The sequence below is a fragment of the Rissa tridactyla genome, chromosome 10, assembly GCF_028500815.1.
Source record: "Rissa tridactyla isolate bRisTri1 chromosome 10, bRisTri1.patW.cur.20221130, whole genome shotgun sequence".
NCBI lineage: Eukaryota > Metazoa > Chordata > Aves > Charadriiformes > Laridae > Rissa > Rissa tridactyla.
Genome location: NC_071475.1, coordinates 15,202,569 through 15,215,469, shown reverse-complemented (window position 1 = coordinate 15,215,469; position 12,901 = coordinate 15,202,569). Strand labels below are relative to the sequence as shown.

The following is a 12,901-nucleotide window of genomic DNA, read 5'->3' as shown; positions in this document are numbered from 1 at the left end:
AAAATTTTGATTAAGCTTCCCAAGCTGTGCTTATCAAGCAGGGGTAACCAGAAAGCAGCAAATGCGTGGCTCTCCCAGGGCCATATTCACAGTGAAAAGGGAATTTCCTATCAGAGTCGCAGTCTCTCTAGTCTAGCTTCCTTTGCCGACAGCAGAACTTTAAAAACTAACTTGCCTGTGTTTACCTCAGGATGCCGAAAAATAAATTTGTGTCCGAAAAAAAGCAGTATAGATTTATCACAAAAATAATTTATAAATTTATTTCAAAAGCGAACTTACGTCAGGCTTAGCAGCCCTTCCAGAGCAGGGCGGCTGCCACAGGGTGCGCACACAGGGCTCCCGGAGGGACCCCCACAGTCCGTCTGTGCGGTTCCGCACAATCCCATCAGCTGTAGCACAACTGCCACCTCCGCACCCCACAATTTGTATCTTATCTGTGAGCTTGTTTTAAGGACATCATTTGCTGTCGCTGGAAACAGAAACCTACTGCAATTCTTAAGGCCCAAATCCTCCATTCTCACAGAAGAAAATTTCCTGCTGTCCCATTTTTTTCTTGGTACATGGAAGATGCCAATAGCTGGAGACGACAATCCTGCAAAGATGTAAATTCCTCCTGTGTCGCCAAGCGCTGCAATACATTTACAAAGCAATTGCACTCAGTTTGTACTCTGTGCAAAAATACCATGCATATAATTATGAGGCTGAATTTAATGACATTGAAACAAATCTCCATTCTGATGAATGCATAATTACTGTTATTAAAATCTTTATGAAATAATAAATTTATTAGAAAATCTTCTGCATATGAGCTTGCAGAATGTTACTCTACACAAATTCTAAAATGGCAGCAGAGAAAACAAACTTGTGAGGCACCGAACCTGCGCGTTTCCATCTGAGATGATGTAGGCACATCTCTCCTGAGATCCTGAACCCTGTCATCTCCGTCAAAGATACCGAACAGAGAGAACGGGGATTTTCTTATTTTCATGTGGAAAATTTCCAGTTCTTAAAACAAAGGCTGTTGTGGAAGTCAACTTCTTGTGGGGGTTTTTGGGGTTGGTTCTTTTTTATGTTTGTTTTGGTTTTTTTTAACATGGGTAGTCTGGACTGGAAATGCATCACTGGGACAAGAGAGAGAATTGAGTACCCACTAGTACCCATCCAGACCATTGGAAATTTAGGCTGACATCTCCAGCCTGAATCAGAGAGGTGGAGTTTCACAAGTCCCAGCCGCGTGAATGTTAATTTGTGGATAAATCTCTCTCACTAAAGCATTCAAAACCTCTAATTTTTCATACCCAACTTCCAGCATAGAGGGGAGAGCAAAAGTCTTGCTTCAGGAAGATATACCCATTGCATCTTGTGTTGCACTTAAGCCTCAGAGCATGCTGTCAAAGTACAGTCAAAACACCACCAGGAAAATTTCCAGCAAAGAGGATAAAAGCTGACTACTAAGTTGGGGGGGGGGGGGGGGGGGGGGTAAGTATTTTGTGGAGCTTGCAGAATATTCTTCAGAAAAGTTTATAAAAGAAGATAGCCAAGCATCTGCCAGGACCAGCCCATCTCCCACCAGTGACACACCAGGAGGATGGAGAACCACCACGGAAGGAGCCACACTGATAACACCCACCCCCAGAACACAGGAGGGAAGCACCCGAGGGGATCAGAGCAGGAGGTCGAGGGGATGGTACCAGGACAAAGGGACAAGGGACTGCTTGAATCAGTCCAAATCAGGCAGGTCTCCATCCAGCTTGCTGCCTTCCCACCCACATCAGCCAGAGCTGGAGCATCCAAAAAAAAGACTGGAAAATTGTGCTAAGATAAGTGTCTGTTTCCATCCTCTACAATCTTTGGATTTATAGTCCTATTTATGTATGGGCACTCTTCTAAGAAAAGTTAGGATTCAGGCCTTTCTGTAGGATAGTAATAAATGGCTGCTACAAAAATCACATGCAGGGATATGTATTCACTTTTACACTGTCATTTCTATAACTGAATCTTGGTTTATGAACAAAAAGGGTGGCATTTCCAGCTAACCCTGGAAAGCACACTACAATCAACTTTTTTTAACGTTTCCAGTGAGAAGGGGTGTTTTAAGGCAGCGCAGAGCTCGCCCTTCAGCTCCCGTGAAGGCTGCAGCACCGGCCGTGGCAATGCTCACGCGTCCCATGGGGCTGGTCTCGCTGGACCCCAGGGGCTGCGGGCACCCCCAGCAGCGCTGGGCTGGCTGCCACGTCCTGCTGTCAGCCACTGAAAGGTCAAATCTCTAACCAAGGATGCAGAGATATGGGTTTGTATCAACCCACCTGAGGAGAACCTGGATCAGAGTCATTTTTCAGGACAGCTTAAGGTTTTGGCTTTGTCAGCAGTTGTTATACCCGCAAGTGAAAAGCCAAAAACAGTTGTAAATCTGTAAGAGCAAGATCTAAGGGCACATATACAGCATGTGGTGGAGCACAGGGACCACACTGAAGCCAAGTCCAGATTATCTGGCTTTTGAACTGGAAGGAGTAAAGCAGCTCCAGCAAGGCATCGCCCTTGGGCTAAGGCAAGCAGCCCGTGCCAGTTACCCACCGTGTGACACACTGACGGGCTGTGTCCTCCCTGCGACTCCTGTGTCACCGATCTGAGCTGTGCTGATACCAGAATCAACCTCAGATGCTTCCAGCCGCCCTGACCAGGGCAATGCACAGTGACCACTCTCAGCTCCTCCACCCCTTGACTCTCCCCGCTTTGATGCCTCAGAGCAGCCTCTAGGCAGAAATCAAGGTGGCAATCACATGGCCAGTAGCCTGCCACAAAGGGAAGAACCACCACTGCCCCATTGTCCATCCCCTCTGCCTGTGCCAGGGGCCAGAAAGCCACCCCAGCTTCTGCTGGGGGAAGAGCTGAGGCTCCTGATGGTGGAGGAGAGGGAGAGCCAGTCCTGCAGAGCATCCTTGTTCCAGCACCCTCTCACCCTGCACCAGCCGCACACCCACCTCTCTGGGCTCTTCCCCCTGTTTTCCATCACGGTTTCTGCCCGTCCTCCCTTCAGTCACTTCCCAGGCAGTAAGAGCCAAACCTGGACACAACCCGTTGACTGTACTGCTGAACACCTTTGAGGGGGCTCTGTATTACTAAAACACATCTTTTCTCTATTAATCACATGTCACTGATTCTTCCGAGTCCTAACATCATAATAATGTGAGACAGACAGAACAGAAAAGCGAAACAAGCAGGTGACAGGACTGTGGGCACACTGACAGCAGTGGCAGTCAATGGAAGCGTAGGCGTGCTCCATCCCATCCTCACCCGCCATGGCCCGGTGCTCCTGCCTGCTCTCCCCTTCCCAGCCTTAGCCCTGAGCCAGCTGTTAAAAGACACATCAGTTATGTTTACAGTATAAAAATATGTTTTTCTAAATATATGCAGGTATATATTTATATAAAACACCTACACACACAAACATGTTCATAGACACTAAGCAGAACCATCATCAAAATGAAAACTTGCAACCCAAGACTGCTCCTTTCTGTCCCCTCCACCCCCACAGGTCAGACTAGCCTTTTAACAAAAATAGAGATATTTGATGTGCCCTACATGGGAAAAGATTTTATCTATGCCACAGCAGGCAGCGCATGGCATCGCGAGCGAAGGTCTCGCTCACAAGTCCGCCTTCTCTTCCCATTTAAATCAGAGGCCAGGTAGTCCAAGCGCTTCACATGATCTCAACGCGAGGAGAAAGGCGATCTCTAATTAGGAGCACTTCATGGGGGTTCTGGCACACTTGCCAAGTTCATTTAAAAGTACTTGGAAGTGAGGCGTTGGCTGCATTACCTCGTCAGCAAGGAATAAGAGGATACATACTCAGCAACACGCTTGTGTTCATACGGCATGCCAATGCCTCTCCCCAGCAACCCAACTGACACAGCAGAAGCATCACTTACCACCATATGGACTAAATTAGACGGATGTTGGGCAATACTGCTGAAGTGGGGTGGCATGGTGGCCCTGTGACACGGGAACACAGAAATTAAAGAGCTTTTAGACCATGCCTACATATTAATTGCTGTCATTTGAAGTCTCTCTTCCCGATGTAGTATCATCGCATGAAGAGCTATGCTAGCCCTGCAGGTGCGAGAGTTACTCCAGCAAGGTAAAAGGGCTGTGCAGAAGTGACCGGTGCCTGGGGCAGGGCAGGGCCACCACATTTTAGTGGTCCATAAGAGGACGATGCTTTACTCCCAGCTAAATTGGCGATGATTAAGGATGCCTCTGCTGCCTTCAGCTTTACAGGACCTTGTGAATCATCAGTAATGAGGAAGGCTTTCGAAATACTTGTTTTTCTTCAGATTCCTCTCTGCCTGGATACCCACTCCACCACACTAATGACCGGACTATATTGGATTCCATGCTCGCCAAACAGCCTTAATTACATGCTTCGTATCTTCCAATATTATGATAAAATTCATCATAGTCCTATGTCTGGGACAGTCAGCATTGTCGCTCATTGAGATTAATTTGAGTATCACTATAAATAGAAATAACAACATCTGATATTACGATGCAGAGTATTGTGTTGGACGGTTTTAATGCCTCCAAGCAAAACTAATTTAATAGCATAAAAATACAGAATATAGTCCATGTAGTTTTACAGTATTAGTGTTATGAGATTTAAAACCAGATCAATATTTCTTTCATAAAAATTAATGCCTTGAAACGATCCATCCATTTGTCATTACAAAGAGGTCACCTTATTTCATTTCAAAGAGTAAATTGGGAATTGCACAAATGTACTTGGTGAATACACGCTTTCACCATCCAAGATGGCACGTTGCAGCCTCCCCCTGTGCTGCCCCCAGCCCAGCCCCAGGTATCTGCAAACCCTTCGCTCACAGAAGCGCCATCATCCCTCCCCTGGCAGGGCCAGTCATCTTCCACCTGACTCTTCGCAGTCCCTTCTATGTAACATCTACAGAGAGACACTTGAAAATAGATTAAGAGCCAAGATTATTGCTAGTATTGAATTTTGCCATGTCAAGAAAATAAATTTTGTCTCCAAAACCGTGTGTTCCAGAAAAATATATACATAGGACCTACGACCAACCATTAGTAACTCCACATGGAAACATGTGCATCGTTGAAGGAAGGATTTTCCTTTACTTTTGATTTATACGAGAAAATAAGATTTCACATCTATTCAATGTAGCCCAGTATTTCAACAACATTACAGTAGAACTGCGTGGCTCGCCTTCTTGACATGTATTAAGTGCATCAGTAACGAGAACAAATATTTAGAGGCTGATGAAAATGAAAGCTTGCTGAGAAACACAAAAGTTGTTTTTGTTTTTGTTTTTTTTTTAAGAGACAAATAATTAATGTTTATGTTTATCATTTCCTATTTTAGCTTTTTGTTAAAGTCTTTATGTGAGTCTAACTGAAAAATGCATAGTTTTCCTGAAATATCTTTTAAAAAATGAATCATTACTCTGTTTACTAACACCAGCATTGTCTTATTAACAGTTAGAAGAGGAAAATGCAATAAACAGGTAATGAGTTTAAAATATATTAGCATCTAGAGAAAAATATTGCTAAAGTGTGTTAGGTTTCTTCCCAAATACGGGCAATAACCCATAGTCCCCCCATGGCAGGTACATTGCAGTCAGGTAAATTGGCCATTTACTGCCATCTCGTTAAATCAAGTTCATCAGGAGGGGGCTCAACGTGGGTCTCTGACTTTGCACCGAGAACCCAGACAAGTGGAAACCTTGGGGCATATATCCCATATTCCTGGGGAAAACTTAAACAAACAGGAGGGAGAGAGGAAGGAACAATCAGTTTGCAAACGTGTGAGGAAGGAGTCTGTAGAAACTGATCAGATGCGCAGCATAAAATGAATTAAAAACCAAACACTTGAGAAGGATCTCTTGAAATCATGGGATCACACATTCTGTAAAGCGATTCTCATCCCGCCCTCATCCTTCTTCCCCGTGCCCGAGCCGCAAACCCAGCAGGAACGGGCACCCATGGCTACCCAGAGCCAAGTTTGATTCCCTCCCGGCAGAAGCTGAGACAGAACCACAATCTCCATCGACGCCAGTCACGGCACCTCAAATGTTGGGGCTCAGGCAGCGACAGCCTGTTGACACCAGCCTGAGGATGGGCATCCTCACCCAGCCCTGGGAAACGCACGCCCTTTTCTAAGGAAAAACCAGCATCCAGCTCAGAGCTGCACTTTCCAGCTGTAATCCTTTCCAAATAATCACATTTCTACTGGCTTCATTGTGTGTAGAGCAGAAGGCAAGATTGCCACTTTCATCCTCCTTAGTACGAAGGTGCCCGCAGATGGAAATACAGCCAAAAGCCCCCAAGGGATATACGGGAAGTTTCAATGCAGACTCCCAATCTCGTCATGCTCCTCTGTCCTGTGCTGGTTTCTAAGAAGTTCCCTGAAGGGTCTTGGTAACGCACCCCCACAGGCTGCGAGAACCATCACTGATAAAAGCAAAAAGGTATTCGGACAAGAAAGAACGATTGTTGATTGACTATTTAAAGTTACATCCACGGAGGACAGAAACCTGAAGCAGTAATTAGTTCATTATTAAAGCTTGTAATGAGAAGTCTGTAGTTCTAAGGGAGTCCAAAAATTAGTTTTCCAGTATAAAAAAAGAAATCAGTGTGCCGATATTCCCCATATTGCATGGATCTACTCCCAGAAAATATGAAGCAGATGAAACATTTGGCAATTTTTTTCAGTATAGTTATTGAATTTCATGAAGTTAAATTTGTAAGGAAAACTATGACACTGTGAAGTAACAGTATTTTTTTTTTCCAATGCAAAACTAGCAGCCTAAAAACATATTGCCTTGAACTCCCTGATGCATTTGGAAGCAGCTTTCCAAATTGTTTCTGTTTTATTTTTAGAGCAGATATTTAATTTACAATCGGCTTGCTATTTATTGGCACGCTCTAATAGAATTGTATTTTGAAAAAGTCACTGTATTTTACATACTTGAATATTCACACGTTCCTATCTCCACGGTCCACCACACACGGTATTATCCCTCCCGTTGCATTAATCCCAGGCCCTGCAGCCAAGAGGGGCCCTGGGCAGGATCCCTGCACTGCACAGCCCCGCTCCCAGTGCTTCCCAGTCCGCCCCGGCTGGGCCCGGGACGGGGACAGCCCCTGGAGAGCAGCAGCTCTGGTCTACAGAGGGACGTGCTCAGAAGGGGCTGCGTTAGTCTCACGCTAACTCCTGCCAGGGCGCTCGCGTCCCCGCTTCTGAAGAGGATGAAGGTAAATAAGAGATGCGAAAATAATACATTCAGCCAGAGGCCCCCCCCAGCTCGACCCCTTCCGAAGTAAGCCATTGCCAAACTGGAGAGAGCTCGTCTTGCGATGGCTTCAGAAGAGAATCAAACACCCAACGGTGCCAACGGGGGTCTAACTCGCTGCTGAGGAAAGACTTGGTGCGCAGCCAGGATGCTCTTAACACTTTAACTGAAGTGACTGAGGGAAGGTCCCACACGCCATTCACGGCCATGACCGACATGAACTCGGGTGTAAAGCCTCCCTCTTCCTCTAAACCCTGTGCTTGTGCTGGCAGTCACGTCTCTCAGTAGTTGTAATTTTGGAAGAGGAATCCTCATGTACGTGGCCTGAGGAGACACACTGCCCTCGTTGGCAGTGCCTGTGCCCATCTGCAATGCATCCTGGGTGACTCAGAGAGCAATGACCCACTCTGCCTGCGCCTGAGTCCCAGCAGCTTGGTTCCATCAGCATGAGCGCATCACCCAACGGCAGGCAGAGTTGGGGTTACGGCTTCCCTTCGCTCCAGCAGCAGCTCTTCGCAGCTGGGATTCAGTGCCATGCCCAGCTCCGGGGAAACCCCCGCCCCGACTGCTCCCATCATCTTTTATCAAAGGTGCAATGCAGGGGATAAGTGGGGAGAGAGAGATGGAGGTGGGACACACACACACGCTTCTGCTTTCATCACACAGGAAAAAGCCCAAGTCTAATGCAGATCCTTCCCATCATTTTTTTACCAAAGGAAACCTACAAAACTTCAAACGGTAATGAATTCAAACACGGATGAATTCAAAACAGAGGACCTCGGTGCTCTTTCTCCCTGCTGATCCACCTGTTGGCATTAGCTGAAGATGCTCCCAAACCCCTGCGTTGTGCTGGGGACACAGAGGCGAGCTGCATGCAGAGATATCATAACTTCACATGCAGAGAGGAAGATGAAGAGCCTCAATCTTACCCACCCTGGAGAGAAAGCCCCTTAAGCGTCAACAGCTGGCTGAGGAAACCCCGCTGTGCTCTGCACGGGTTATATATATAACTTTTCTCCATACATTAAGGTGGAGTACAAATACTTCTCTTCCAAGATACTGTCAGAGAAATGTAAACACTAGTAAGACTTCTTTGCAGAGGCCTCCACAGATGGAAAGAGTTCTCATCTACAAGATGTCGGGGAAAATGCAGTTTGGGCACGAAAATAAGTGCTCAAGAGCCATTCAGCCACCCCTCACCACACTGCCACGCTCACTAAGAACTATGGTGACCCATGAGAAAAGCTGCCTGCAACGGCTCATGCATCTCAAAGTATTTAGGTTACCAAGTTTTTTTGTGGTCAGGTAGTTGCTTGGGGTTTCCCCCCTCCCCCCAATAGCTTCCAGCTTCTCACCCGCCCCCATGCAACAGGACTTAGTTGCTGCTTAATAGGTGCAGTTCTCCTTCAAAATAGTTCATTCCTTCTTATTTCTCTCTGGCTGGGACATGTTCTCAACTGTGTGTTGAAGGAGGAGAGGACAACAGGGAACAGTTTTGTTGCATGAAAAATCTGCTTAAAGAAGGCAGAACTGAGCTGCAGAATACATATTCAGTAAAACCTCTCCCAGTATATCCCCATTCCTGCTTTCTGGATGATTTGGTTAAAAAGCAATTTTGAGCAGATGCTTAGTCACAATACATTAAAATGTTTAGTTTTACATAAATGAAATGCAGAAATTGCCAAAATGTCTTATTTTCTGCAAACTCCATTATGTAACCTACCCCCAAAGATTTTTCAGGTCTTGTTGCATTACACGAACGGCTCCCAGCGTCCAGGATTTCCTCCTGAGTGAGAGCTCAGCACAGAGTGCCCAGGATTTGCTCTTGAATGAGATTCAGTATAAACCAGCTGCCTGATTTCCGTCTACTGCCTGGTGGAAGCCTACAGCAGATCAGCGTCTGCTGAACCAGTACTTCAGCAGAACTTCAGCTCTGCTCGCTTCCCTCCAAGCTTCTCGGCTCCAGCTCAAGCAGAACATGAAATCATCTGTTTTGCAGCCCAGGAAAGGGTGTTTGCAATGCAAGAAGTCTCGAACAGAAATAAGTACAGTGTACCTAGCGATGCCAAGCTGGCTCGCACAAGCAAGCGGGGCTGCTTTCTCAGAGGTAGCATTTCAAATACGAAGAGCCGCTCATTAAAGCCGCACAAATTGTTAAAGATTCAGTACACCACCGAATCCAGAGGCAATACAAGCCGCATTTTAATTTGCCAAGAGAGCGAGGCGAGCAAGGAAAACAAAACCAGATCCTTGGTGTTCTTTCATGAAAACGGACCGGACTGAGCCCGGCTGGGCAGTGCAAAGGGCAGTGATGGGAGAAGGCGCATAGCTCCGTTTGTCCTGCATGTGACGGCCGTACCTGGCACCAAGAGCCCGATGGGAATAAGGAGGAAAGGCGGCTGCTGACAGCAGAGAGTGGATTTGCCGTGAAAACCTCACAAGTTTCCAGCTGGGAAAAGCGGGGGATCTCTCCGCCCGCTGCACAAAAATAAACCCCACCACCACCTTCCGCATGCGAAGGCGTAGGATAGGAAGCGAGAAACTCCGCTGCTCACGATGCATCTGGTGGCGGTTCCGTCACTGTCGCTGCACCCGCGATCGCTGCCGAGGAGCACCCGGTGCTCGCTGCCGGGCCCCGGGGCGGGGACACCCCCACCCCCGGGGATGCAAACCCCGGCTCAGCCCCGCACGGATGCCCTCTCCCGGGCTTAGGGCGCCAGGGATGGGCAGGAGGATGCAGCCGGGACACACGCACACAGAGGTCTCCGCGCCCCGCCGAGCCCCGGCGCCGAGCGGGGCACGATGGCAGCGGCAGGGGCGGGCGCTGCAGCGCATCCCCCCCGCACACACACACGCTTCGTTCCCCCGCCGGCTCCGCTCATGCCCGGGCGCTTGCGGAGCCGCGGAGCGGAGCCGCGCTCCCGGGCTGCAGCCGGACCCGGCCCGCCGCCCCCCGGACGGCCGCGCTCCCCCCGCCCGCCGGCCAGCTGCGGGTCCGGGCTGGCTCCGGACATCCCCCCCGGAGGGCAGAGGGAGCCCGGCCCCAGCCGTGGGTGCCTGGAGTTGCCCAGCGCAGCCCCGTCTCCCCCAAGCGCCGCCGGGGAAAGCCCCCTCGGTCTCCCCCCCGACCCTGGGGGGTGCTGCCAGCCCCCTGCCCCCGCACAGCGCGGACATTTCATGCGCGAAGCCCATCCCGGCCGTGCCCCCGCATCTCGGCCGAGACATATTTCTCTCTAACGCAAACCCATCTCAATCATCGCCTTTTTTTTTTTTCTCCCCCTCCTTTCCCTTCATGGATTGCTTCTTGCAAATGGGGCGATAAATCCAGAAAGTGCCATGTACCGTGGAGAAGGGAGACGGGGGAGGATGCTGAAAAAGAGAGGGTGGCTGGGAGGGAGACCAAATGCTCCGGCGGGGAGGCAAACGAAGCACCTGAAGGGGCACGCAGGGAGTTGAGAGCGGCGGGCAGAGCCCCGCGGCACGGCCGGGAAGGAGCTCCGCCACCCGCCCGGCCCGGCGCCGCGCAGCCCTACCTGGAAGAGCCGGAGGATGTTGGCCACCATAATGGACACGGAACTTCCCGACGCCCCGATCACTCCAACTACTTTCTCCGGCTTGACGAAGACGGGGGGCTCCCCGTTGGTGCACCTCACGTCGGAGGTGTCCTTCTGGATGAGAGCCTGGACGAAGGTGAGGGACTGCTCCAGCGCGTAGGTGTCTCGGGAGCAGGTGTCCAGGATGCGTGCGCCCAGCGTGACATTGGGCAGCAGGTCCGGGTCGCTGTTGATCTGGTCCAGAGCGTAGAGCATCGCCTCCAGCCTGTGGATGCCGTTCTCCTTCTTGATGTCCCCGCAGGGCACGCCCGGGGGGCCCTTGGCGTGGACGGGGAAGAGGCCGCCCAGGGTGATGTCCCCCTCCAGCCGGATGGAGTGGGGCGCGTACATCTCCTGCCCCCGGGCCGCCTCCCAGAGCAGCAACTCCAGCAGGCAGCAGGGCAACTTCAGCAGAGTCAGGAGCCGCAGCAGCCTGCCCGGCCGGACCATGGTGCTGCCGCCGCCCGGGCGATGCCCGGCTCTCCCGCCCGCCTTCATGCAGCCCGGAGGAGCCGGGGCGGCGGGGCGGGATGGGCCGGGGAAGGCACCGGGGGGGGGGGGGGGGAGTCCGGCCGCTCCCGCCCGCCCTGGCCGGCGCTGCCTCCGCCGCGCTCCGCGGCAGCACGGCACTGGAGAGCCGCGCCGCGCCGCTACCGCTTTAAATGGTGGCCGGTCCTCTCCGCCTCCCGCCCCCTCCGCCGCCCCGCCCGCCGCCGATGCGCAGGATGCGCCCGCACCGCCCGAGCCCGGGCCGGGGATGGGGATGGAGCCCAGCTCCGACCCCTCCACCGGCCCAGCTTCGGGATGGAAAAGGGGGACTACAGGTGGTGCGGGGTCGGCCCGACCCCTCCAGAGCCGGGGAAGGGGAAAACCGGGGCAGCCCCGCTCCACGGGGCCCGATCCGGAGCGCAGCCGGGAGCAGGGGGCGGGCGCGGGGGTGCGCGGATTCCCGCGGCTCGCAGGCACCCGGGAAAGGCGGCTCCGCGGGGGGACGCTCGCTCAGCCCCACTGGAGCATCCTCATCATCCTCTTCCTCCTCCTCCCCCTCCTCCTCCTCCTCCTCCTCCCGGCGGCTCGGGCAGCGGGCGCCCCCAGCTAGCAGGGAGCGGCGGTGCCAGCGCGGGCAGCGGGGCAGCTGGGGACCACCCCCGGGCCCGGCGGGCGAGCACAGCCCCAAAGCCTGCCGCCGACGTGCAGGAGCATTCTATTCTATCGCATCAAACCCAGAAATCCGGATTTTGATGTAGAAAAGAGAGCCTCCTCCCCACTAAGGTGGGTACCAATGGAGCCAGTGAGGAGGAGGAGGAGTTTGGATGTAACCCCATACTCCCAAAACCGAAGTAATGCAGCTGATCTTGTTCTATTTTAAGACCTCCATCCCCGTTTTTGTTCGGCACACTGAAATCTCGAGGATGCTGGAACGTCCTGGTTTTGTTCCCTTCATCCCAAAACTGTAATATCCGAAGAGACAACACCTGTTGCCATTCCCTGCTGACCAGCAAATCCCTGCCCTGTCACATTCCCAATTCAAAAGTAATGCAAAATACATCTCTGGTGCCTGGTTCCTACCAGACTGAGCACATTTATTTGGAGACAACCTTTAATTCCTCCTTCATAAATACCAGATCAAGTGTAGCTGCTCTTCAGCATCACTGGACCAGCATCACTGGGTGCGTAGTAGTTCAGGCTGCCTAGTCCAGCTACACCTTTGTAGTGTTACTTTCTAATAGCTACAGTGATCGCTTAATTTCCAACACATTGTATTTCAGTGAAGTCAGCCATAGAGAACTGTTACTGTTGTAACAGAAAAGCCATCAGTAAAATATTATGTTTTTCATCTGTTTCAACCTAGCAAAATTTTATGTCACAACACGGAAACGCCGCAGCGCGGCCAGTCTGGCAGACACGAGTGAGTGGCTTCGCTGGTCAGGTCTTGACTGAGATGGAGCTGGCTAGGGGTCAGTGACACATCTTCCAATAATTATTTAG

At 51.0% G+C, this 12,901-nt stretch overlaps 1 protein-coding gene across 1 annotated transcript in view; it reads right to left on the bottom strand.

Annotated features, from left to right (window-relative positions):
• Positions 1-11,377, bottom strand: part of GRM7 (glutamate metabotropic receptor 7) — a 275,098-nt gene extending 263,721 nt beyond the window's left edge. The window contains exon 1 of the mRNA XM_054216198.1: positions 10,853-11,377. Within this exon, the coding sequence (XP_054072173.1) occupies positions 10,853-11,362 (510 nt within the window). The 5' untranslated portion in view covers positions 11,363-11,377. The remainder of the gene's footprint in view (positions 1-10,852) is intronic.
• Between the last annotated feature and the right edge of the window lie 1,524 nt (positions 11,378-12,901).